At 33.8% G+C, this 24,937-nt stretch overlaps 1 protein-coding gene across 4 annotated transcripts; it reads right to left on the bottom strand.

Moving 5' to 3' along the window:
- Positions 1-267: 267 nt before the first annotated feature.
- On the bottom strand, positions 268-24,671 carry LOC128871609 (transcription initiation factor IIA subunit 1). 4 transcript variants are annotated; one of them, XM_054113479.1, is made up of 8 exons: positions 24,654-24,671; positions 23,680-23,805; positions 10,083-10,280; positions 7,528-7,536; positions 6,749-7,222; positions 6,383-6,590; positions 6,040-6,284; positions 268-1,149 (listed from the first exon to the last, which is right to left on the bottom strand). In XM_054113479.1, exons 3-8 carry the CDS (start codon positions 10,185-10,187, stop codon positions 1,042-1,044), a joined length of 1,149 nt encoding a protein of 382 aa, XP_053969454.1. In that variant the 5' UTR covers positions 10,188-10,280; positions 23,680-23,805; positions 24,654-24,671; the 3' UTR covers positions 268-1,041. The 4 variants fall into 4 exon arrangements, with proteins under 4 accessions (XP_053969454.1, XP_053969453.1, XP_053969455.1 ...); XM_054113478.1 differs by lacking the exon at positions 24,654-24,671 and adding an exon at positions 24,244-24,500; XM_054113480.1 differs by lacking the exon at positions 24,654-24,671 and adding an exon at positions 24,279-24,500.
- Positions 24,672-24,937: the final 266 nt, after the last annotated feature.

Genomic DNA, 24,937 nt, shown 5'->3' with positions numbered 1-24,937 from the left:
GTAATAAATTTCACAACTAACAAAACCTGTTTATCCACAACGAAATATGATAATTGCTTTCACAACAAGAACATCTTTTGCTTTTTTGTTTATATGCGGCAATACTTTCATTGTGGCACCACGGTACGTTTTTCACGTTACACCAGTCAAATGCGTTGCCCCACCGGGCACAATGGACCAAGCACATGCACAAACGGCTATGCTGGCTGCAAAAATAGCAAATATATCGAGTGGCTACAGAAGTTCTCTATTAAAAAGGCACACGAGTATGTTACATAATTGAATTTAAAATTTTTATTAAATAATAATGTACACTAGAATATTTTTAGTTAATATAATACAACACAATAACTGTGCTCAGTTTTTTTTGTTTTGTTTTTTTTCGTCTTCTTCTTGGACCAGTTTAAATATAATGTGTGTGTCCGCTTTTTTGTAATAATTAGAGTTTTTGTGTATAAATGTGTTTTCTTTCTAACATTTTTTGTTTTGGCATTTTATAACATATCTTTTGTAAAAAATATTTATGCTGCTTTTGCAGTTGTAATCAATGCACTTTCACTTTCTTCAATTCGCAATCAGGTATTCTACCAATGCACCAAAAATATGTAAATAATGTTTATAGCTATTTGTATGCATATGTATGTATGTGTTTAGAAGTATGTTTGGCAAGGGACAAAGTGTTTTTAAACTGGAGGTTTAGCTCAAGCCAAATGCACGCATGAACCCCTTTTTTTGTTCTCGTTGATTGGTTGCCGATCAAAATGTCAGGCATTGAAAATAAAGGTAAATACAAGAATGTGGATGTTCATGATTACTTGCATATGGCGAAAATCTGTTAACCAGCGCATTTACTATTAAACTGCAGGAAACAGAAATAATCGTACTATTACAATACATAGCACGAATAAAGAAAATTAAGATGAAACTTTATCATTGTTGTCTTTTAGCACGTACAAATAGCTTCTACGCATTTTATGTAGAAACAAAATTGGGATTGTAACGAAGATATTTCTAAGAAATATATCGGCACTGGTGCTGTTTTTACCACTCGGCATCTCCATTGGACTTTTGGAAAACGTAATCCTTTCCACCAATATTCATAATACCATCCTTAAGATAAAATTTCCATTTGTTGCGTGAACGTGTAATCTGGTTTAGATGAAAAAAAGAAAATATCTAAATATTATTCTTGTATAATAAAAATATATACATATGTATGTACATACTTTATATTAGGGTGGGTCAATTTGTGGGAAAATTGTTCCTAGCAGATTCGGAATTTAAATGAAACTCTAAGAAAAAAGAAAATTTAGAGTATTTGCTCTAAAGTCAATTTTGAGCTTCCACCCTCAGAATGCTTTAAACAAGCTATCTTTAAGTAATAGAAATATTTAGAGGGAGTTATGGCGTGAAAATAGAAAGTGGAAAAATACACCTCCTATTAAAAGTAAAAAGGATTTTAAACTAAAATAATTTTATTATTAAATAATATTTTTAATTCTAAAAAAAACTTTAAGATTGAAGTATAGGAATATTGAGAGGGAGTTATATAGAAAGCAGAAAAATACATCTCCTGTTGAAAGTAAAAAAGATCTTTAACTAAAAAAAATTTTAAATTAAATGATTTTAATGGTAAAAAAAATTAATGCTTAGAAAAAAATTTAACACTCATTTAAAAAACAAATAGTTTTGTTAAAAAATAAAAAAAATTAATTAATTTTTTTTATTTATTGGACTATGAATAAGTTCGTGCGGTTTTTTTTTTCGAAATTTGAAACTTTATTGACGTAAAATGGTTACAAATTTAATATTCAAAATATTGTCCATCGCTTACTACTACTTTTTCCCATCTTTCTGGCAATTCACGGATTCCCTTTGTGAAAAATTCGGTCGGTTTTGCCGCAATCCACGAATCGATCCATTTTTTGACTTCATCGTAATTACGGAAGTGCTGGTCAGCCAGGCCATGTTGCATCGATCGGAAGAGATAGTAATCGGATGGCGCAAGGTCTGGACTATACGGCGGGTGGGGTAGGACATCCCATTTGAGCGTTTCTAAGTATGTTTTGACCACTTGTGCAACATGTGGCCGAGCATTGTCATGTTGCAAAATAACTTTGTCGTGTCTATCGGCGTATTGCGGCCGTTTTTCTCGCAGTGCTCGGCTCAAACGCATCAATTGTCGTCGGTAGACATCCCCCGTAATCGTTTCATTCGGTTTCAGTAGCTCATAATACACAACACCCAGCTGGTCCCACCAGATACACAGCATAACCTTCAGGCCATGAATATTCTGCGCCGACGTCGATGTTGAAGCATGGCCAGGGTATCCATACGTTGCCCGACGTTTTGGATTGTCGTAATGGACCCACTTTTCATCGCCAGTCACAATTCGATGCAAAAAACCCTTTCTTTTGTGCCGTTGAAGCAGTTGTTCGCATGCCATAAAACGGCGTTCAACGTCTCTTGGCTTCAATTCATACGGCACCCAATGGCCTACCTTTCGGATCATTCCCATGGCTTTTAAACGTTTGGAAATGGTTGATTGATCAACTCCCAAAGTTTTTGCAACCTCTTCTTGCGTTTGAGCCGGATCTTGATCGAGCAATTCCTCCAATTCGGTATCCATGAACTTTGGCGGCGCACCCTCGCGTTCTTCGTCTTCCAAGCCAAAATCACCACTTTTAAAGCGTGCAAACCACTTCTGGCACGTTCGCTCAGATAGAGCATGCTCACCATAAACTTCCACCAAGATACGATGACTTTCGGCTGCTTTTTTCTTCATATTAAAATAATGAAGAAGAATTCCCCGCAAAAACACATTATTTGGCACGAAATTCGACATTTTCAAGTGTGGTAAAAATATTGTTGTTTACGCTTCAAATAAAAAACTTATACTGACGTTTGTGCCTTACGACAGTAGCTCTCCAATGAATGTTTGGAAATGTGGATCGATGGAATAATAATCAAGTTACGCCATCTGTTGTAAAACCGTAACGAACTTATTCATAGTCCATTAATTTTTTATTTACACTTTTTTGCTTAAGTTTTTAGTTAATATTTTTTTAATTTTTTTTTAATTTTTTGTATTTTTTATTTTATTTTTTACTTAATTTTTTAAAAATTTTTTTTTAAATTTTTCTTTTAATTTTTCATTTTATTTCTTTTTTTATTTTATTCCTTTTTTTATTTTTTTATTTATTTCTTTTTTTTTAATTTATTTCTTTTCTTTATTTTATTTCTTTTTTTATTTTATTTTTTATTTTATTTCTTTTTTTATTTTTCATTTACTTTTTCTAATTTTTTTCTTTAATGCTTGTTTAAGGATTTTTTAAATGTTTCTTTAATTTTTGTTTTTAGAATTTTTAAAATTATTTCTTTAATTTTTGTTTTTAGGATTTTTTAATATTTTAGGAATTCTATTAATTCTTTAAATTTTTTATTTTTTAGAAAAAAATGTAAACTTTCGAAAAATTTAATTTAAAAAAATTTAAAGTAATGTAAAATTTAATTATTTATGGTTTTCTGAAAACTTCAATTTGATTTACACATAAAAAATTACATACAGTCAATTTTTTTTCATTATAATATTAAAAAAGTGATATTTTATTAGCATTGAAGCGCCAGCATGGGGTTCTTTAAATAAAAAGTAGATACCAAAAATAAATTATTTGTAATATACAAACAAATTTTCAGTACAAACTTGTATTAAAAAACGAAAACAAATAACATTCACAATACTTCAGTCAATATTTTCTTATTAACTTCACATAAATTAAAAATATCTTCTTTTAAAATTAAGGGGCCTCGTAAATGACTAGCTATGCGGCAGTGAACTTTTAATCTTTGAAATATAAACATGTAGAATCCGAATCTGCTAAGAAAAAAATTGACCCACCCTAATATACATAAACTTAACAGATATATAATTCAGTAATTGAAAGATACGAAAGCGAAAGCATAAAATACATATTATAAATAAAAAAGTAATGATAAGATATGAACCTCAATCACAATGTACGGCAAATTAATACGCATCAGCCCCTTGTGTCAAAATAGCTTCATTTTGTGTGAAAAATATGAACCACGATAATTTGTTTTTTTTTTTGTATTTATTTTCCAATGCATTTTGATTTATTTTCAATAATTGTACAGACTTCTCTTACTTTCCCGTTTTTTTATTGCTTAAATTCGATTTTTCGCTGTTAACATTTTTTCCCCCAAGGATTAATGCGTGTTAACTGTTGTTAACTTAACTCATAATATTTACATCCAATTTATTGTGATGCCATTTTTTATATTAAAAGTATTTGAGTGATCAATTTTGAGTATAAGAATTATTAGAAACGGAATGGTGTGAATGAGTAACATTTGCGCTGCTGCTCGGGAGATAAGTAACATGACTAAAATATTTGTGTATCGCACCATTAAAGCTTACAACAAAGCTTACAAAAACGGCAATATCACCTAATGTGGTTCGGAAAGTGAAGAAACGGCTCGAGCGAGATCCTCGAATAGTGGGAATCAAATGACTACAGCTATAAAGATATCGGAAGGGATCTTTTGACGTATACTCAAAGATGAGCTTAAGTTTAAGCCTTACAAGTTCCAAAAGCACGCAAACATGCACCAAAGCAAAAAAAAAAAAAAATAATTCCCCTCATAAGAGCAAAGTGCACTTGCTCGAAAGTGGCAAATTTCCGAATATTGTGCTCTCTGACAAGAAAAATTTTCCAATTTAACAATTCATAAACTTAGGAACTGATCACGTTTCTTTGACCGAACGTCCATACAATAATCTGAACCTTCTAGTGGCTGCTCGTAGTAACTTTCCAGTAGTGTTGTGGGCAGCAGTAATCGTCGATGGATGCTCTAATATCGTTTTCATTGAGTCTGGAAAATGTTTTGGTAGCTACTCTAGAGTCGTGTGCATGCAAAAATTTCGTTTGTTGATCGTGGATGTTCCAACAAGCCTCAGCACCGTCTCACCAAGCACTTGTGAATGAATAATGGCTAAAACACAATACACCTCTGATGGCCTCTCCATTTGGCTCATTTTGGAGAACAAGGTGAGAGAAAAAAATATGCCAGTATAAACACTCTGAGAAAAGCGGTAAAATGTGAATGAGTCCAAATATTGCGAAATCACTTACGGGCAGCCTGCAACTGGTTTTCTAAGCACCTAAAGCCAATAATCCATGAAGTGAATCCGAATTTTTATATTACTCTCACATCAAATCAAGAAAAAAATAGTTTCACACAAAAAATGTATGGTCTGTTTTTGACCCGATAGCACTTAACCTGCCGAATACTGTATATACATAATTAAGTATACCACGTGAGTTGTCTGTTCGTTGAAATATACATAACTACCTCATTTTTGGAGTTAAACAAATCTTAGAATATATAGCTCAGATTTTTAGTCTTACTTCTTGACTTACAGTTTTACACCGCCTCCGAACAGCAGACGATTTTTTTTATGAGGAGCTCTTTATGACAGAAATACTCCCGGAGGATTACCATTACGCCGTAAAACAGATATACCTTTTCTCCGCTGTGATCCTTTTTTGCGATCTTTTAAAATTGTTCAACGGTAATAATGCATATGGTCTTTCTACATGTGTGACTACCTCCACTGTGTCAGTCGAGTCTGTATTAGCGGAATGACTCAGACTTATATACGGCCCATATGGCTGGTGTGAACTAAACAATTTAGGCAGATATAGGTATCGCTCTGATAAAGGTTTTAAGATGGGCACCACAATAATTTTTACTACTGCGAAAACTAAACAGATTTTCCCACATCACAACATAGATTTGTATCCACTACTTCTTTACAGGCTAACTAAGCATTTTAAATAAATATTACAAAAACTAACGCTTTAGAAAATTCTGGAAAGCAATGTAACAAAATGTTTCCCTCGTGAAATAATGCAAACATGGCTTAAGTAAGCTTAGATAAGCTAAATATTTTGTTAAGTGCGTGCCTGCTTATCAAACTTTATCAAATATAAAATATAACCCTTGAATTTGCATTACCTTATCATACTGACAAACGATAACATTGTCCGTTTCGAATACATCACTGGCGTCCTCGTCGGTCACATCGTCATCGCTGTTAAGGGGCTCTTCTTCAGCACCACCATCATTCTCAGCATCCTCATCATCGTCCTTATCTAGATCATCATCATCATCATTGTCCATATTGTCATCACTCTCTTCACTTTCATCTTCGTCCGAAGTGTCTACTGCGCCATCTAGCTGTTTTGTTGCATTAAAGCTTTCTGAAAAATGTATGAAGTTAATAAATATAAAGTAAGCACAAATATTACATTTCAAATTGTTAAAAAGCAAAAATCATTTGGAACTGATCTGTACTTACTCTGCATATTGCTATTTATGAGCGCCGCATTCACGTGCTGCTGCAGCACAGAGGAGGCCAATGTGGTTGGCAGCGACATTATGGACGAAATTAAGTGCGCGGTCAATATCTGTGTCAGCTGATTATCTTGTAGCGCCGAAGCTGGAACATGTATGGTGAGCACGCGAGATTCCGTACTCATGGAGCCAGTTTGAGCAGGTAATGTGATCTGAAATTGAACATAAAAATTGTATACGCATTCAAACTCGTGTTTACTGAGGTAATTAATCTATGATATATGCAAACATATGTACGTGAATATACACACACACATATATTTGTATTGTCACACTTTTTAGCCCTTTGCGCCATTTATTAAGTACTCACATTTACAGGCATAATACGATTTGGATCAAGTGTGGCAACGATCGGTATTGTTGAATTTGCAGATTGTTGTTGTGAGTTACTAGCAGCACCACCAAGGCCCGACGATGATGCCACAGGCCCTGTCGCTTGCGACGAACCGCCAATCACATTCGATTTCTGTAAGTTATTGGCCGCTGAGCCACTCTGTGCAGTTGCTGACTTTAATATTTCCTGCTTGACAGCACCATTCATTGCGGCCGCGCTGTTGGCTGCGGCTGATGTTGTGGGGCCACCAGAGCCACCAGTGGTCGTCGTTAGAGTACCACCACCATTTGTCACATTCGTTTGTAGTTGTGAAATATTTGGCTTCATATCGATAGAGGCGTTCGAAGCTCCAGCTCCGATGCCACTACTCGATGCATTGTTATTACTATTTTGTTGGGCGGCAGCAGCAGCAGCTGCAGCGGCTGCTTTTTTAGCTTTGGCAACAGCAGCCTGCAATTATTGGTTTAGATCAAGTTTTAATTTTAATTTTTATGAAATTTTTCATAGTAAGTCAGTAGTTAGAAGATGATGGATAGGAATAGTGTTTGGAGGAATTTTTATGATTCTAAAGATAGACAAAATTCAACACTTGCTTAGTAGGAAATACGTGTTGCTACATATTTTATTGAGTGGTATTTTATACATAGATTAGTTAGTCAAAATTGGGAATGTTAACATAAGTTTGGGGCTAAGAAATGTGTTTACATATTACACATATATACATACAACAACAATAAATTGAAAGACTCAATTACCTTTGATGGCTACGTGAATATAAGTTATATCAATGGATCAATTTTCGTAGCATCCAATAAAGTGTTGCAAATAACATATGTTTTTGTTGTCGTTGTAGTTATAATTGTTGGAAAATAATAAAATTCAAGTGTTAATGATGATTTTTTGCGTTGATTTTTCGATTATTATTAATATCCAGTTTTAAAAAATGTTTGTAAAATGGGGAGAAAGAGATATAATACGTACATATACACACATATACATCTGTGTATCAATTGAGTGTTTGATTTAATACTTTAACTAAGTAAAAATTATCAGGGGCGGTTATCATTTCGGGTTTATTATAGCCTATTAACACAGATACATTACGAATGCTTCAAAGTTTATTATAGCTACACTTGTGGTCATAATCAAGTAACTTTACCTTTTTACAATATTCGCAATACTTTTCATGGTAACTTATTCTTAATTTTTTATAAAATAATATTATTCATAGTATAACAAAAACCTTATAAATAAAAGTTCCAAACTTAGTACAAAATTCACAAAAATTTAACAAATTTCAGAAAATTGTCATCAATTTTCAACTTTTTAATCATAATCTTAAAAAAAACAGCGCATTAAACTTTAGTACAATAAATGTAAGTTTAAAGTCGCTTAAAAATTGGACTGATTTGTGATTTTTTTTTGCACATTATTATACTCGTAAGTATATTAGTTTGGGGAAAAAGAAATCGAATATTTTCTCAGTAGATGGCTGTAGTGATCGAAATCTGGTCAAGTATCGATCAAATAATTTAAAGTTTATGCTCTTTGTCAAGTCGACATTTCACACTAAAAAAATTCTTTTGCTGTTTGATCCATTCAGGTGTGAGTTACAGGGTGTTAACACTGGAAGTTAACAAAGAGAAAATTTGGTACATTTTACAGTTTTTCTTTGATGAAGGTACATTTTTCAAATTTTTATATTATTATTATTATTTATTTATATTCATGATTATTTTTTTATATATGTCTTCATACTTATTTATTTTTTTTTTATTTTATACTTAATAAGGCGGTGAAAATGTATAATTTTTGCAAATGGTGTTGTACGTCAATCATATTTGACTCTTGTGAACTAGACAGCTGCAGTATAGAAACGGACAAGCAATGGGGGAAAATAGGGATATGGATGATTAATTTTGCGCCCCTTGTATTAAAATTCAACGAGCCTGCTCACTCAGTAATTTCTAAAGATTCGAATTAAAAGGTTGAACATTTTAGTGAACATTGTTTTGAAATTTTTTAGTTTTGTTCAAAGTTTGGAACTTTGATTTGATTAATAAGGCCTTTGTAATAAATTATATTTTTATAACGATGAACGAAAAAAATTTTGTAAAAGTACAAAGTGACTTAATTATGTGAGGACAAGTGTATTTATTTAAATAGGGCTGTAAGATTTTTGCATTTAACCCTTTTGCATCATTCGATGGAATAATCCGCAACAAAAACTCTCTCTTATCACCAAGAACGGAATGATTCCCTACTAATTATTTTTTTTTGTTAAAATTCGAATAAAATAAATAATTTTGGTAATCCTGTAACATTTTTTTTCATTAGAATAATCAGATCTGGCAATGTCAATGTGGTATCTCCTTTGAGTAACTTATTTCTTATTATTTTTTTTTTATTTAAATTATTTTTTTTATTCGCAGTAGAATCCACAAGTAGAGTTCTTGTCAACCAACAAATTTGTAATAAAAAAATTATGTCAAAACTCACTTCAAAATATCAAGAGAAAATTTTAACAATTCATTACATACTTAATATTAGATTTATGGTCATCGACTGTATACCATTTTTTTTTATTGAAATCCGTCTTTCTGACGGGTGTATAAAATTGCAAATTTTTTGTTAATCATTTTTAAAAAGCTATAGAATTTAATTTACTCTTGTCTTCAATACATTTTAACATTGAGTGCAATAGTAAATTAAATTCTATAGCTTTTTAATATTCACACCTAACCTCATCTTCAAAGATTTTCGCACATTCACCATTGTTCACAGTATTTCATCACATATTTTATAAGAATCCTACAGTGAAATTACCAGTCGCTCTATTTCCTGTGATGGTGAAGTTTAGAAGAGGAACGAACAATGGTTGTAAAACAGAACTGAGAGAGTCCAGCACACTTTATAGTGGATTATTGAGTAAAGAATTTGGCCTACACATCTACCAAATTAGTTCAAGTTTTTAAAGTTCACAAATAATAAACTTTTCTGTTGCCTTTTATTAATGCAAACTGTAGTTAGCTGCTATTTCTATGCCCATATCTGCATACATGAATATTCAATTCTTTAAACTTTTAATCGTCTAATAAGTGCATAAATCCTCCATCTAGTTCTTCATTTGAATTGAGTATGAATGAAAAAGCTAACTGAAATTTATGGAGTATTTCGATTTTAGAGTCTAACTAAATTCAATTAACAAAACAAATAAATTGATGTAGATAACTAACCCGTCATTAAAATTTATATTCAACTAGATATTTAAAAAAAAAACATCGTCTTAAAAATTGCAAAACCATCTCACCTTTGGATTGTTGGCTACAATAGGTGGTGGTTGTGACTCTTGTGGTTCAGTATTGATTTCCACCGCTTTGCTCGCCATCAATTTCGACCGCCAATTTTGTTTCATTTCCTGTAGAACCTGTTCGTCGACACCCTCGTCGAGAAAGGCGTCACGCACATTGGTGATTACATCTTCAATGACAGCGTAGTAGACTTTTAGCTAAAAACAACAAACGAAATGGATTAAAAATTATAAGCAGATTCTCGTATATGTGTAGATATGTGTATCACATGGATACAGCACATACATTATTGAGCAAAAGTTAAACAACACGGTTTAATGATATCAAGACCGCCCGTCCCAGTACATGTGTGTTAAAATTAGCAGAAAAAAACATTTATTGCCATGTTCTACAATATGCAAATATTTATAATGCATTAGATTTGAGCTTAAACCTTTCTGTATACCATTCGCCCTTCTCTTTTTCTGTAAAGTAAATACATACATACATATCTGTACCGCATGGGCTCGATTTTGCACCAAAATAAAAAATGTTCTTATAGCGGTACTTTACTTCTCTATCGCTATGGTAACACGGAAGCAAATTATTTTAGTAATTATTCGAACACGTTCTAGGCGATGCAGCAGTGACAGTGAAAGCTCTTAGCTTCGCCATTAGTAAAGAAGTTACTTATCGTGCCAAGGAAATTAAATCAAGCCGAGACATTGAAAAGTTATAGCAAATTGGACAAAAATGTGTAATCAGAATTAAGAATTGCAATTCGAATAAACTCAACAAGCTCAAATTCGGACCATGAAAGATTACGCCACCTCAGAAGCGAAATCTTGGGCGACTATTCGTTACTAAAAAGCTGTAAAAAAGCTACTATGTATTATTGTAATAGGACTATGAATAAGTTCGTGCGGTTTTACAACAGATGGCGTAACTTGATTATTATTCCATCGATCCACATTTCCAAACATTCATTGGAGAGCTACTGTCGTAAGGCACAAACGTCAGTATAAGTTTTTTATTTGAAGCGTAAACAACAATATTTTTACCACACTTGAAAATGTCGAATTTCGTGCCAAATAATGTGTTTTTGCGGGGAATTCTTCTTCATTATTTTAATATGAACAAAAAGCAGCCGAAAGTCATCGTATCTTGGTGGAAGTTTATGGTGAGCATGCTCTATCTGAGCGAATGTGCCAGAAGTGGTTTGCACGCTTTAAAAGTGGTGATTTTGGCTTGGAAGACGAAGAACGCGAGGGTGCGCCGCCAAAGTTCATGGATACCGAATTGGAGGAATTGCTCGATCAAGATCCGGCTCAAACGCAAGAAGAGGTTGCATAAACTTTGGGAGTTGATCAATCAACCATTTCCAAACGTTTAAAAGCCATGGGAATGATCCGAAAGGTAGGCCATTGGGTGCCGTATGAAATGAAGCCAAGAGACGTTGAACGCCGTTTTATGGCATGCGAACAACTGCTTCAACGGCACAAAAGAAAGGGTTTTTTGCATCGAATTGTGACTGGCGATGAAAAGTGGGTCCATTACGACAATCCAAAACGTCGGGCAACGTATGGATACCCTGGCCATGCTTCAACATCGACGTCGGCGCAGAATATTCATGGCCTGAAGGTTATGCTGTGTATCTGGTGGGACCAGCTGGGTGTTGTGTATTATGAGCTACTGAAACCGAATGAAACGATTACGGGGGATGTCTACCGACGACAATTGATGCGTTTGAGCCGAGCACTGCGAGAAAAACGGCCGCAATACGCCGATAGACACGACAAAGTTATTTTGCAACATGACAATGCTCGGCCACATGTTGCACAAGTGGTCAAAACATACTTAGAAACGCTCAAATGGGATGTCCTACCCCACCCGCCGTATAGTCCAGACCTTGCGCCATCCGATTACTATCTCTTCCGATCGATGCAACATGGCCTGGCTGACCAGCACTTCCGTAATTACGATGAAGTCAAAAAATGGATCGATTCGTGGATTGCGGCAAAACCGACCGAATTTTTCACAAAGGGAATCCGTGAATTGCCAGAAAGATGGGAAAAAGTAGTAGTAAGCGATGGACAATATTTTGAATATTAAATTTGTAACCATTTTACGTCAATAAAGTTTCAAATTTCGAAAAAAAACCGCACGAACTTATTGATAGTCCTATTACAAACCACGTTAAAGAGCACTAAAAGTCGTTGGATTGAAGTCTTTTATGAAGAAGGAAAAGCCAAACTCCAAAAAAAAAAAACATTTTGATTTTTTGAAGCTTTAAAAAATGCGATTCTGGGACTTCTTGCAATCAAAATTCGGCAAGTTGAATTTGGTTTTGCATTTTTTTTACGCAAATCCAGTTTTGTTTACGGGTTTTTAAGTAATTTGGCGATGAGCATGAATCGGTTTCAATTCGATAGGCCGTCATGGTTTTAGGCAAAGGGAACATGATCCTTCAATCTCCCGTGAAATGGGTTGCCGGTCCTTTAATGGTTTTGGTTGTTTTGTTAAATTAAATGGGATAATGCATATTAGGATTATTTGTATGCTTATTCAGGTGACAATTGAAAAAATGGGCGAAAATTTTGTGCGATACCATATTCCAACATGATCGATGACGACCCGAAGCACATGGCAAAAATTGTAAACGAACGAAACAACAAGCAATAATTTGAAGTCATGCGCTGGCCAACGTAGTGTACGAATTCAAATCCAATGGAAAATTGTTGGTGTTACGTTAAACAAAAACCAGCTTGCTAACTAAGCTGAATCTCCTCATGGAGTAAATTAACTTTCGGACTGCAAGAGGAATGACAAAATATTTCGCCAGCATGTAAGTCTAAATGAAAAGATTTATGGTCCAACCGCACAAAGTTGCTAAACAAGCCGGAAGATATTGAACAAAATACTAAATTTCATAAAATTTTGCATGGTGAAAAAATTAGGCAATGAAGTTTTGTTGATTTTATAAAAATATTAATTTCGGTAAAAAAATATTGTATAAAAAAAAATAATTTTGATTAAAAAATATTGCATAAAAAATATTAAATTTGATTAAAAAATATATTACTTTTGATTTTGATGTCCGAACCGAACTTTACATAACATAATATTTGAAATCAAACAAACTCGCTAACCATGAGAGTTTCAGCTTGTAACATCAGACGGACGAACGGAAATTGAAACATAATATATAAAAAGTGGGCATGGTTTTATCCGACCTCAGTAATATTCATGTTGCACGTAACTGACGCACGCACCAAGTCGAGTTTTAATTATTTTAAATGCGTTATTGAGATATAAACATTTACCCAAAACTAGGTCTAGCAGCGCACAAACCTATTTTTTTATCAAATTATCCTTTTTTTCTAACCGCCTTCAAAGACATGTCGTTTCTTCAGTCTAACCAATATTAAGCATTTAACTTTTGAAATGCGATTTAGAATACAAGTCATGGAAAACTGCTACAACAACAACAATAAGCCATGATAAATATGCAGAATTTTCCAAGCGAGAAAAAATTTAAGGCGCAAAAAAAATTATCACAAAAAAAGTGCTTGGGTTTCTACAAGCCCATTTCAAGTTATCAACCTTTAAGGAATTTCAAAGCAAAATTACAAATTTAAATACTGAATAATTTAAAAGAGTATATTTAAAAAAAACTGCATTTAAGGCTCAACGGAAAAAGTTGTTAAAATTTTTGCACATAACTGTATGCATACATATGATTATGAATGGTTTAAGCTGAATAAAAACAAAAGACTTAAGCAACAAACCACAATTTTTTTGAGCCTTAGAAGGTAAAATACGAATTTGATTCAATTGATGTTCATTGTTATGGTATTTCGATAGGCTATGACATGCAGTTTGCTCGTGTTAAGGGGTTAGGTAGGTTTCAGAGGTTGAAAAAAAGAAGATTTTATCTATTTATTTTTTGGTATATAAAATCATATATTTTATTTAAACAATTCACTATATCTAAGATACATATCTATATAAACAGTATTTTGTGAAATTTTTATTAAAAAATTTCGAAAACTCAGCCGTTGGTTCCTCATCTTCCTTCACGTCTAAAAAAAATGCTCTTGCCGTGGACAGCATAACTCATTATTGGTTCATCTAAAATCAAAAAACCAAACGGATTTCGTTAGTACATGGCTAAATATCGTTGTTGTACAAAGGAAAAAAAATCAAAATTTGAATTTTTGACAGGCTTTGAACGAAAAAACACATTTTTTAGTGAAACTTTCGACATACATTGGCTCAAAAAAAATAGTTGTAATTAAAAAAAAAAATCCTTCGAGCAATAACTAGATAATGTTATTTCAAAGATTTGTACAAAATTTGAACTAAATCGCTTCATAACTTTTCGAGATATCGTGTCCACCGACTTAAAAAATGGAGTATACCTGCGAAGCGCTTAACTGACGTGGCCTAATGGGCGGAACTTCTGAAGGGTCTATCTCTTAGAATTTTACTCGGATTGACTTAAAATTTTAGGCGAGTATTTTAAACATACTGTACTATTTAATGAGACAAAAAAAAATCGATTTTTTGAAATTTTCAAACGCACATAACCCCTTAACTACGAAAACAAAATGCGTGGCTAAACTAATCGAACAATGAATAACGGATAACGAAAAGAGTGAGCTGGGTGTGAAGACCGTTTCTACTCTATCTGTGCATGCATTGTTTAGATTTCCATTCGAGAAACTTTCATTACTCTTTGAACTTAGCATGTTCAAACACGTTTGACACCCATGCGCATTATGCGTATTCGAATTAATTAATTATTCTCAGGTATCACCAGTGTGGCATTTTGCAACTAGTGATTAATTTAATTAAATTCGACTAGGCTTCAAGAAACATCAAATTTGCCCTATAAGCGGGGTAGTCAAGAATCAATTAAATAAAAAAATGTAAAGTGGATGATATTTGCATACATCCATTTTTAAATTTTTTATAAGGTTTGCAATTCGACCTCATGGTCTTTTGTGCCCTCTACTCATCACAGTACCTCATCCAGACCCAGTTGATACATATGTACATATGTACATATTTCCAGAGTACACGTATTATTATGCAAGTTGAAGTTAAGTAAAGAAAAAAATTTACAAATAAACGAAACGTAAATAAAGAAATTTTGTCTTAAAAAACCATGGTAGTTATGCACTCCAAAATCAAGACAACAGAGAAGCCACAGCGAAAAGCAAGCGCTTAACAAATTCATCAGTGAAGAAATAAACCGAACCACAACATAAAAGTGAAAGTAGTTTTTGTTTTGAACCAAATGATGGTTGCTGGTTGTAATCGCATTGTTGGTTTGTTGACCGCCAAAATAGCATTAACTCTTCTAGTTATTGACAAACGTGTGTACATACATTTGTGCAAGTAGTGCATATTTATGTGCATACGTACATGCAATATTTTTGTATACACTTGCCCTGTACGAAAATAGGAGTTGACGAATGTGATAGATGGAAGATTCAAAGTTTATACCATAAAATAAGAATAAGAAAATATATAAGATTTAATCTAGAGGAGCTTTCAAAATTGATAGAAGCTCAAACATCTGAAAATCAGTGATATTTCCTGCAGGGTATATTCAACGTAAATAAAGAAATGCGTCCATATGTATTTACTGTGTACTTATGAGTGAGCGAGTTATGCAAAATATTAATGTGCGACCAACATTTTAATTTAAATGAAGGAAATATACAAAGTGGCGAAAAATGAATTATATTTTTACAAATAGCGACGTAGGTATGTCAATCATACTCGACGCTTGTGAAAATGTATGGGGGTTTATGCTCCTACAACAGCTGCAGTATACAAACTGAAAAGCAAGATGTCAAAATAAGTGAAATATAATTTTTCTTATTTGCTAAAAAAGTTACTCAAAAACAAAAATTGATGATTAATTTTGCGCCATCTTGTATATGCATTTCATTTGCGGTAGCTGAATGAATACCCGCTTTTTTCACAACTTTTTTTCTGCATTGACTTCTTATAACTCAAACAAATGCAAAAAGAGCTGGAACTCGAACCAAAAACTGAACCAACTGTCGTGGGTACGGTAAAGAACAACTGATTTTGTTCACTGGACCTTTTGAAAATACTCTGTCGATGAATCTCAAAAACGACGAGTCTAAACACAATTCTAATATCTTCAATTTGCGGACCTTCACCCTCAAGTAGCCCTAAAATTTGATAGAAGTGTTGTTAGGCCAAAAACAGAGTATTGTAGAACTACGACAACTTTAGCAAGCAAAACAACAATTCGAAAAATTGCAACTTTTCAAAACTCTTTTATTCGTAGAAGTTTGAGTCCTCCGTCAATACCGGTAAGGTACGGTTAGATGGGGCTAGTTTACTGGGGCGGCAACCCTTGGTCGGGAAAACCCGAGTCATTCTGGTAACGTAAAAACAGATTTTTTGCAACTTAGTTTACTTGAGCCTAGTCAAAGTGTAAAATTCTAAATTTTCATTCATTTTATTCGCTTGATCCCAAGAACAATAAGACCTGACTTACTTACATGGAAGTCGTCTAATTTTTGTTATGCTATTGAACTTCAACTTTATTAATTATGCGCTCGCATTAAGATAAAATTTAAAATGTTTTTTTTTTTTAAGAGGCGCAAAAAACACGTACAAATACGACCAGAGAAGCCTAAGTGAAGATTGAATTCATATTTCACTAAAAATCTTTTGCCTCTGACTAAACGAAATAACATTTTGAGTTCCGAGCAAGCGGCATGTAAATAAAAAATAAATAAGTAATTATTATTTGTAACAAAATACGAAGTAAAGTAAATATGCATATTAAATAAAACTCATTACGGTCATTATTACAGAAATAATCTTGTTTTTGTAAAGAAAAAATTTCACTTGTAACGTACGACCCAAATGCAAAACAAAAATATCAAAATTTGATAAGAATATGTATTTTCGCTGTATATATTTGCACAAGCATTAGCTGCAAGAGATACAGTGGTGTGTGATGATATAGAGCCACTCTTAAGAAAATATATCTGTGTTTGTGGATTTCAGTTTTTATTTTTATAATTACAACACTAAAATGTTGAAAGAGATTATGAAACTAATACATAAAAGTTTTTATTTACTAATACATATGCAAATGATTGTACTATTTTTGTCAAGGCGAATCTATTCAAGGTAGTATTCGAGTAACAACAACATTTTTTTAAATTAGAACTGTCAAGGGTAAGAGAATAGAAGAATGGAATGAATGACAAATAGATAAAATCAGCACAACAACAACTTTCGTCATTCCGTTTTATTGACATTTCAAAATTAAAGGCGATTTGAAGCCAAGCAATCAACATCTCTAATCACACCATCTTCTATAGATACGCCTTGATTTTTGTTTTGTACAGAAATTATTGTGAAAGGGACCATACGATTCTTTCTTAACATTCACAAAATTCATATGCAAAAATAAAACAAATAATGCATTCGCCAAAGTTAGATAGATAGTTTTGAAGTTTGCGCTTTGATCTCATGATCTTTTATGCCCTCTATTTATTACAGTACCTCATCCAACAAACCCGGTTTTCTTATTAAACTTAAGATAGAGCTGAGTTGGGCCGAGCGTATTTGCCTTTCTTCTGGCTGCAATTGGCCGAAATGTCTCAACCTTCTCTGCTCATAGCACCACATTCAAGGAGAAGGTGTATTGGAGTCTCCGAGGATTGGTGGCAGAAACGACCATATCCCACTTTGCCAAGTAGTTGAAACTGTGAGAGGCATTCCATTTTGAGGGAAAACCGAGTTTCTACTAGAAAAATGTTTAGCAACACGAAAATCTACTAATTGAACGCAGCTACTTACAATTAAAACATTAAAATAAGGAAATTTAATTTAGTTTCATAAAAAGAATATATGTATAAAGAATTTAGGTATGGAAGATATATACTATATTTTGAATATTTGTCTATTCGAGAGAGATCAAGTAGCAATTCGCCAGAAATTCGCTGCTGGATAATATTTACAGAAAACTAGCTGAATAAAATTAATGTAAATAAAAATTGGGATTTCTCTGCGGCGGAGAAAGTATTCGATTTTTTTGTTCAATTTTTTGGCAATAAAAAAACCCGATTCGCATTTTAGAAAAATCCCGTAGCATTCAGATGATTTTTAGCACTTGGAATTTCTGACATTTTTCGAAATTTTGTGATAGAGTACTGGAATCCGGCTGCAGCTTATACTCGTAAGGTCGGCATTACAAAGTAAAGTAAAAACATCAACCAGTATGTCGCTCTATTTTATTGGGCACTACCGTATATATGTATGTACAATTCTACATATGCGCATATCTTCTCCCATTAACCTCTACAGGGTCACAACTCAAGACCAAAAATATTCAGAAAAAATCAAGTTTTGCATTTGGCATTGTCAATATGTACATATGTAAATGCAAACAAGAAAAAAATTATCAAATACAATTAAATGGAATGAAAACGCGGAGAAGGCATATATATATTTATTTATTAGTAAGAGTACGACGAGTTTATGGGTAATATGATCTCTGGTCATGTGTAGTATTTTTCGTACTTTAACAATAAAAAAATAGTTTTGACCTGACTATTCGACAACTTATAAACAAAATCAAACAGCTGAGCGATTTTCGTTGGCCGGAACTTCCCTATCAAAATTAAAATACACTATAGTACATGAGACTGCACACAACCAGAGCGATGACGAAGTTCGCCTGACGACGTCCGTCGTTTTTAGATTTGTTTTTTAATTTTGCTGTGCCGCCGGCGACAAAATCAGTTCTCAGTGAAACGTAAACAAATCTTCTTCGCAAACGTTACCTCACTTCCAGAAATGCCTTGCATATTTCAAAAAAGATATTTAAAATTTTGATAATCTGAATTAATCGAAAAATTTAGAGATTAATCACTTCGCTTTTGATGCAAATTTTTCTTTGGTTATGTTCAACTGGACGAAATATTGCGACGGCATCGCTCCGCTCAACGAATTTCGGTTCGGTTTTCACTTTTCCATTTTTACGCTTTGTATTAAAACCGAAGACAACTTTTTATTTAGCCAAATAACATTTGCTACATTCTTGTGCATCCGATCTGCAATCGGTTATAGTGTACATTTACTTACAGTTGCTGTAATTTTTTGTATTTGCAGCAGTTGGATGTTTCGTTTTATTCAAGGTGAATCCATACAAGGCGATAGCAGTAGTATGTTGTACCTTTACACTTTTTTTTGTAAATTTGGTGGTTTGGGTGTCAAAATTTCAATCTGCAGCTTGATTCTAAAAGAAAAGGACAAAAATCCAAAAGTTTCTGCTCCGAAATTGGCCGAGGATATATCAAGCTCATCCAACAAGTGTGTTCATCCAAGAACAATTCAAAGAGCTCTGAACAAAAACGGCTTTCATAGTAGAACACCACGAAAAAAGCCTCTTATTATTGAAAAAAACCCGTAAACTTCGCCTGGAGTTCGCCAAAGCACACAGGGAAAAGGGGATGGATTTTTGGCAAAAAGTTTTGTTTACAGATGAGTCGAAGTTTAATATATTCGGTAGCGATGAAAGAGCAAAAGTGTGGAGGAAAAAAAAACCTGCACTGAGTCCGAAGAATTTGGTATCAACAGTGAAGCATGGTGGCGGCAATGTAATGGTTTGGGGAGCTGTTGCTGCATCTGGAGTAGGAAGATTAGTATTTAATGAAGGTAATATGGATCGTTATAAATACAAATCACTATTGGAAGTCAATCTGAAATCTTCGGTGGATGATTTGGAGCTTGGTCCAGGTTGGGTCTTTCAACAGAATAACGATCCAAAGCGCACAGCACACATTGTGAAAGATTGGCTGCTATACCATGCTCCAATTACACAAGCCGACAAAATTTAACCAACATTCAGACCCAGAAACCAGACTATATATTTCCGAAGGCTTATGATGCGCTGAATCCAAATCTGGCCTCAGAATTGCTCTATCAGCTCTGGTTTTCGAGATATCCTAACCTAAAAGTGCAAAAAACCCCATTTTTGCCCATATTTGAGGTTATGTAGCCTTGCAGATGTTTTCTTTCACCAAAATTAAAGGATGGCATCTTTAAATACAATCCTTCTTTTTTCAAATGGCGTTTTGTTTGCTCAAATATCATTTTTTTTCGCAGAGATATCGCATTTTGAAATTTTCATGTTTCGAAATTTTCCTACACCTGAAAATCGATTAAGATAACATAGACATGATATATTCGATTACTAATTTTCTTGAATTGAGTCTTATTTTTCTTAAAATTTTGTCTCACACCATAAGTGTGCTGACTCACCACATCCCTACACTATCTAACCTTTGGGTACCGAGTCACACACAGCCCTAACCCCTAGAAACCACCCCTATCATACCGCGAGCAGGCTAACCCACATAACCGCAAGCAGGCTTTCCCACAAACTCCAAATTTACATACTATTAATCCATATATTTCAGGCCCTCAAACCCAAGAAAATTAGTAAGCGACTATATCATGTCTATGTTATCTTAATCGATTTTCAGATTTGGATTCAGCGCATCATAAACCTTCGGAAATATATAGTCTGGTTTCTGGGTCTGAATGTTGGTTAAATTTTGTCGGCCTAGTTCCATTAAACACGAAAGATACGATTATCGTAAAAACTCAAACTAATAAATTAATTTTAGTTATCAATCCGAATTTTGCATGGACAGAGAAGCAGATATTAGTTTAAATTATTTCGGATACTTTTCCTTGTAGACTAGTGTTATTGAACATGTCTGGAAAATTTTGAATGAAAAAATTAGAAAAAATCCGATTTCAAGTGCTTCAGTACTCAAAGAACGACTAATAGAAGCTCGGAACAGTATAACTTCTGCAGAGTAAACAAATCTAGTCACCTCGATGCTACGACGGCTTCAAGCTGTAATTGATGCTAATGGTGGACCAACTAAATACTAAGAAGCAGTTTTACTTAGAGTTAAGTGAAGTTTTTCACACTGGAGTAAGATACTTGTGTACATACAGACTTTTGTCAAAGTTGGTTTTTGGTTTTTTTGCCATAGCTTTGCTATATTATGTTAATGTATGGATTTGTTTAAGTTTATAATGAGTATAAAAAGCTTTCAAATAAAACTGTGTAAACACATTTTTCAATCCAATGGAAATGGGGGGTGTATGTAGACTTTTGTCGGTCACTGTAGGTCCTAGTGCTATTTTACAGGTCGGATGCAAAAATCTGTAAAGTCAAATATACTTAAAGTAAACAAAAAGGGTCTATTATGTATGAGCAGTACTTAGGGAATACCAGCCTAACGCCAAAATGCTAGATTCAAAAATAAAGCCAATTCGCATACAAGGTGATAGCATGTAAAATATTAAGGATATCGGGTGTTCGTTTGCAGTTTTCCAATCTCAAGTAAAATAAATATGTAGGCAGATTTTTGGGTTGCGTGATGCGAGAGCTATCAACATATGTACATAGATTCATATGTAGTTATGTATGTGATGTACAAAAAGTTTGTTTATGCTATTATTTTTCTACATTGTTATTGATATCAATATCAGGTGTGCACATAATCTATCATAATATTGATATTAGGTTTGTACCCTCAACAGCTTGAAGCAGTTCGAACTTTTGAGCTAATAGTCAAAGGGTTTTTTGGCCCGACAGAATAAGTCTGTTGCTTCCGTTGGGCAACGTATGTGACTTACAGCCGAGTCGATTGTCTGTATTTGTATAGAGAGTGACAGAATCGGGCTTCCATGTCTAGTACGGCACAAAAATAATGTAAACAACATACTATACATATACAGAACAGCTGATTTACATGCATACGGCAATACATTCATCGCGGCATCGCTCTACGTTTTGTATGACTATTTCCCTGCTACCACCAGCAAGTACCGTATCGAATACCTTCAGAACTGGAGCGTTTGCATCCATGAGTAGGAAGCGACTGGATCTTTATTATTTGTCTGTGATATTCGCTAACGCTAACGCCAACGTGCAAAGGTCCAAAAATCATCCGAGGAATCTTTTTCTCGAACACTCCAAGGCAACACTTGTTGGCAAAAGATATTCTCTGTTGGATTTGAAGAGAGGTTTTTATTATAATATAGGTGTTAATGGTTGATTCTAAATAAATGAAGTATCTCAATAGAGACGTGCTCGTCGAGTGCAACGACTGCTTGTTTGAACCCTGTTTAGTTAGGTAAGCTTCAGCATACTCTGGTAAAGCCTTTGGGCTACGACCACTAGGTAAACAGTAACAATGATAATATTAAAGTACTTCTCTGACAAAACAATAAAGGACTGTTAAAAACATTTTTTAAACTGCAACAAATTCAATAATTAAGAAAAAATAACAAAAATGCTACTAAATGGTGACAATTTGATAGTCCTCACTAGCTAATCAAGCGTAATATAAAAGTTTTCGTTGTGGAATTGAAATGGCAGAAGAGAAGTAAGTACACATACATAAAAATATGTTTGTGTGGATATATGTATATAGTCAAACCTCAATATTTCCAACGGTAGCCACCGTGATTTTGCGGGTACGTCGTGCTTCATTATTAATAAATAGAATTCGTAATGTGTGTACTTGTATAATTTGCGTCCGCTGTACCTGAAAGCCCACTGTAAGAGTTCTTTTCCGTTTAAACATAAAAATATATCCCAAAAAAAATTACAGCTTATTAATTAAGGCGTTACAACAAGTGGACATATGTATGTATAAATAATAAAAATCGGAATTCGGCCAAGGACTGTCCTTCCTTTGGTTTCTAAATTGCCAAATTTTATTTAAATTTTCAAATTTTTGTTTATAAATTTTGACGTTTGACAGGAGCAAAATCTCTACGGTTGTTTCTGCTCTACTGCTGCTACCTGTTCAATATGCATTTGTCTGAAAACAAAAATTTGGGAGCATGTAAAGAATACCCACCGTTTCACTAGAAAAAATCAAAGTGAGTTTCAAGAGACCTTTTTTATGCTGATTATTTTGTTTATATCTCCTCCATTCGTATTTGAGGAGGCTGTATGTAAATGCTTTATAAATCATAAGCAACTAAACAGCATAGGTAATAATTTTTAATTAGTTAGTATTCGAATATTTCTCTTGGAATTATTCGTTATTTTAAAAACCTTCAAAGATATTTTCGAACTCTGATATGTACATACATACATACATATATATGTGTTTTATATTTTGTAAGATAACTTTTTACTAAACGAGAAATTTTTTATTTATAGTGTCTCAAATTGCGATAGTGCATACCCGTAACAAGTATGCTCTGTTCTAACCAAAGCTAAAGGACAAACATGCATCCGTAATCGCAACGGCCAGGTTTAGTCTGTCCAAAAACTATCAAGGGGAATATTATGTTGATTATTATTATATGATGTTACAACACATGTACATATGTATGTAAATCGATGTTCATTACATATGTGTACGTATACAACATCTTGAGTCCTTATGTTAACTCATGTTAAATTGTCCATAACCAAACTCTTACATATGCCTGTATGAAGCAGTCTAATTGACAAAATCAGTGATTCTGAGAAGCAACAATAATTACCAACTCAAATATGGCCAAACTTACCACAGATGTCTGGCATAGTGTCAATGTCACCTTCCTCTCCGCCAGTTTGAGGCTGTTGTCCACTCACGTTACTACTAACAAAACAACACTCGCCAAAAGTATCAAATACACAATAATGCTGTTAAGCTGCGAAGATAAAACTTTGTAAGTAAGTTTAAAGATATTTAAGATATTGGCGACGATGCTGTTGTATGTGGGGCAAGCAGAAGCGTATTGCGATCTACTTCGCAACGCAAGTCTATGCGTAGAAGTAAGAGATGGTGGTGGGACACAACCTGAACGTCACGAGTGTATAAATTACTAGGTAGCAAGAAAGCATTCAATATGTGGAGTCAATTTCACTATTTTCAATGCACGTCAGACTCAAGTTAGAGGTAGTTACAAATGCGACAACTGATAGAAATATTTCATTTAAATAAGAACTTAAACATTGCCGCACATATTAATTCTAACAACCGTTCACATAAAATTACACTCTTCGAATGATTCCGAATGATTCGTTGAAAGTCGTGTCAAGAAATTCCAACTACTGTCGCAAATATTGCCTGTTTTGACAGTTCCCACCTTTCCAACGGACTAGCTATCCCGCTTACACTCACATAAGTGTCAAAAGGGCGCTAACACGTGTGTAGTTGCCGTCTTCCACTACAATTGGCGTTGTTGTGACAAAGCAAAGAATTTTTGAAGCATCCTTTGCACCACACGAGAGCAGTGTTCACCGTTTTAAATGTATATTATCCTAGCGCATGGTTTTCATGTTCTTATAACAACAAACATGGAGTTAATATACACCAGAAAAGGCTTCGCGCAGCACAACACGAAGCCAAATCTGTTGGTGAAATGACGCTCTTTATATACTTTCATCAAGATTTTATGAACCCACACAGATGCATTACACATGTACGCTCATACGTGTGAATGGGCATCATGTAGTCGTCAATACTACGTAACTTGCGATAAAAATGGTTACGAACTTTTCATTAACAATTATGTTATGTTAAAATTTCACACAGTATTTAAAGTAATCAGTTATTTATGAATTTATTGATGTACAACCAAATAGAATTCAAAATAAATTGGGGAAACGCTTAGACCTCCACTATACGCATACACCTGCATTTTATTCCCACTAACCCATCCAAATATTGCGTTGCCAACTTGTGGAAGAAAAAGAGATGGAGAATAAGGCTGACAAGAGATGTGAAATAAATTAATGGCATTCAAGAGATATATGAAGAAAAAAATTGCTTCCTTATAT

This window comes from Anastrepha ludens, chromosome 2 (assembly GCF_028408465.1).
Source record: "Anastrepha ludens isolate Willacy chromosome 2, idAnaLude1.1, whole genome shotgun sequence".
Classification (NCBI taxonomy): Eukaryota; Metazoa; Arthropoda; class Insecta; order Diptera; family Tephritidae; genus Anastrepha; species Anastrepha ludens.
This window is presented reverse-complemented; position numbering and strand designations above follow the sequence as displayed.

Bases quoted from the DNA above. Each gene is read 5' to 3' on its own strand.
- LOC128871609 (XM_054113479.1), bottom strand. From the start codon at position 10,187: ATGAAACAAAATTGGCGGTCGAAATTGATGGCGAGCAAAGCGGTGGAA. The intron at 6,285-6,382 runs GTAAGTACAGAT...TACATTTTTCAG, and splicing joins CATAAATAGCAATATGCAGA to AAAGCTTTAATGCAACAAAA. The intron at 1,150-6,039 runs GTAATGCAAATT...CATCTAAACCAG, and splicing joins TCGTTTGTCAGTATGATAAG to ATTACACGTTCACGCAACAA.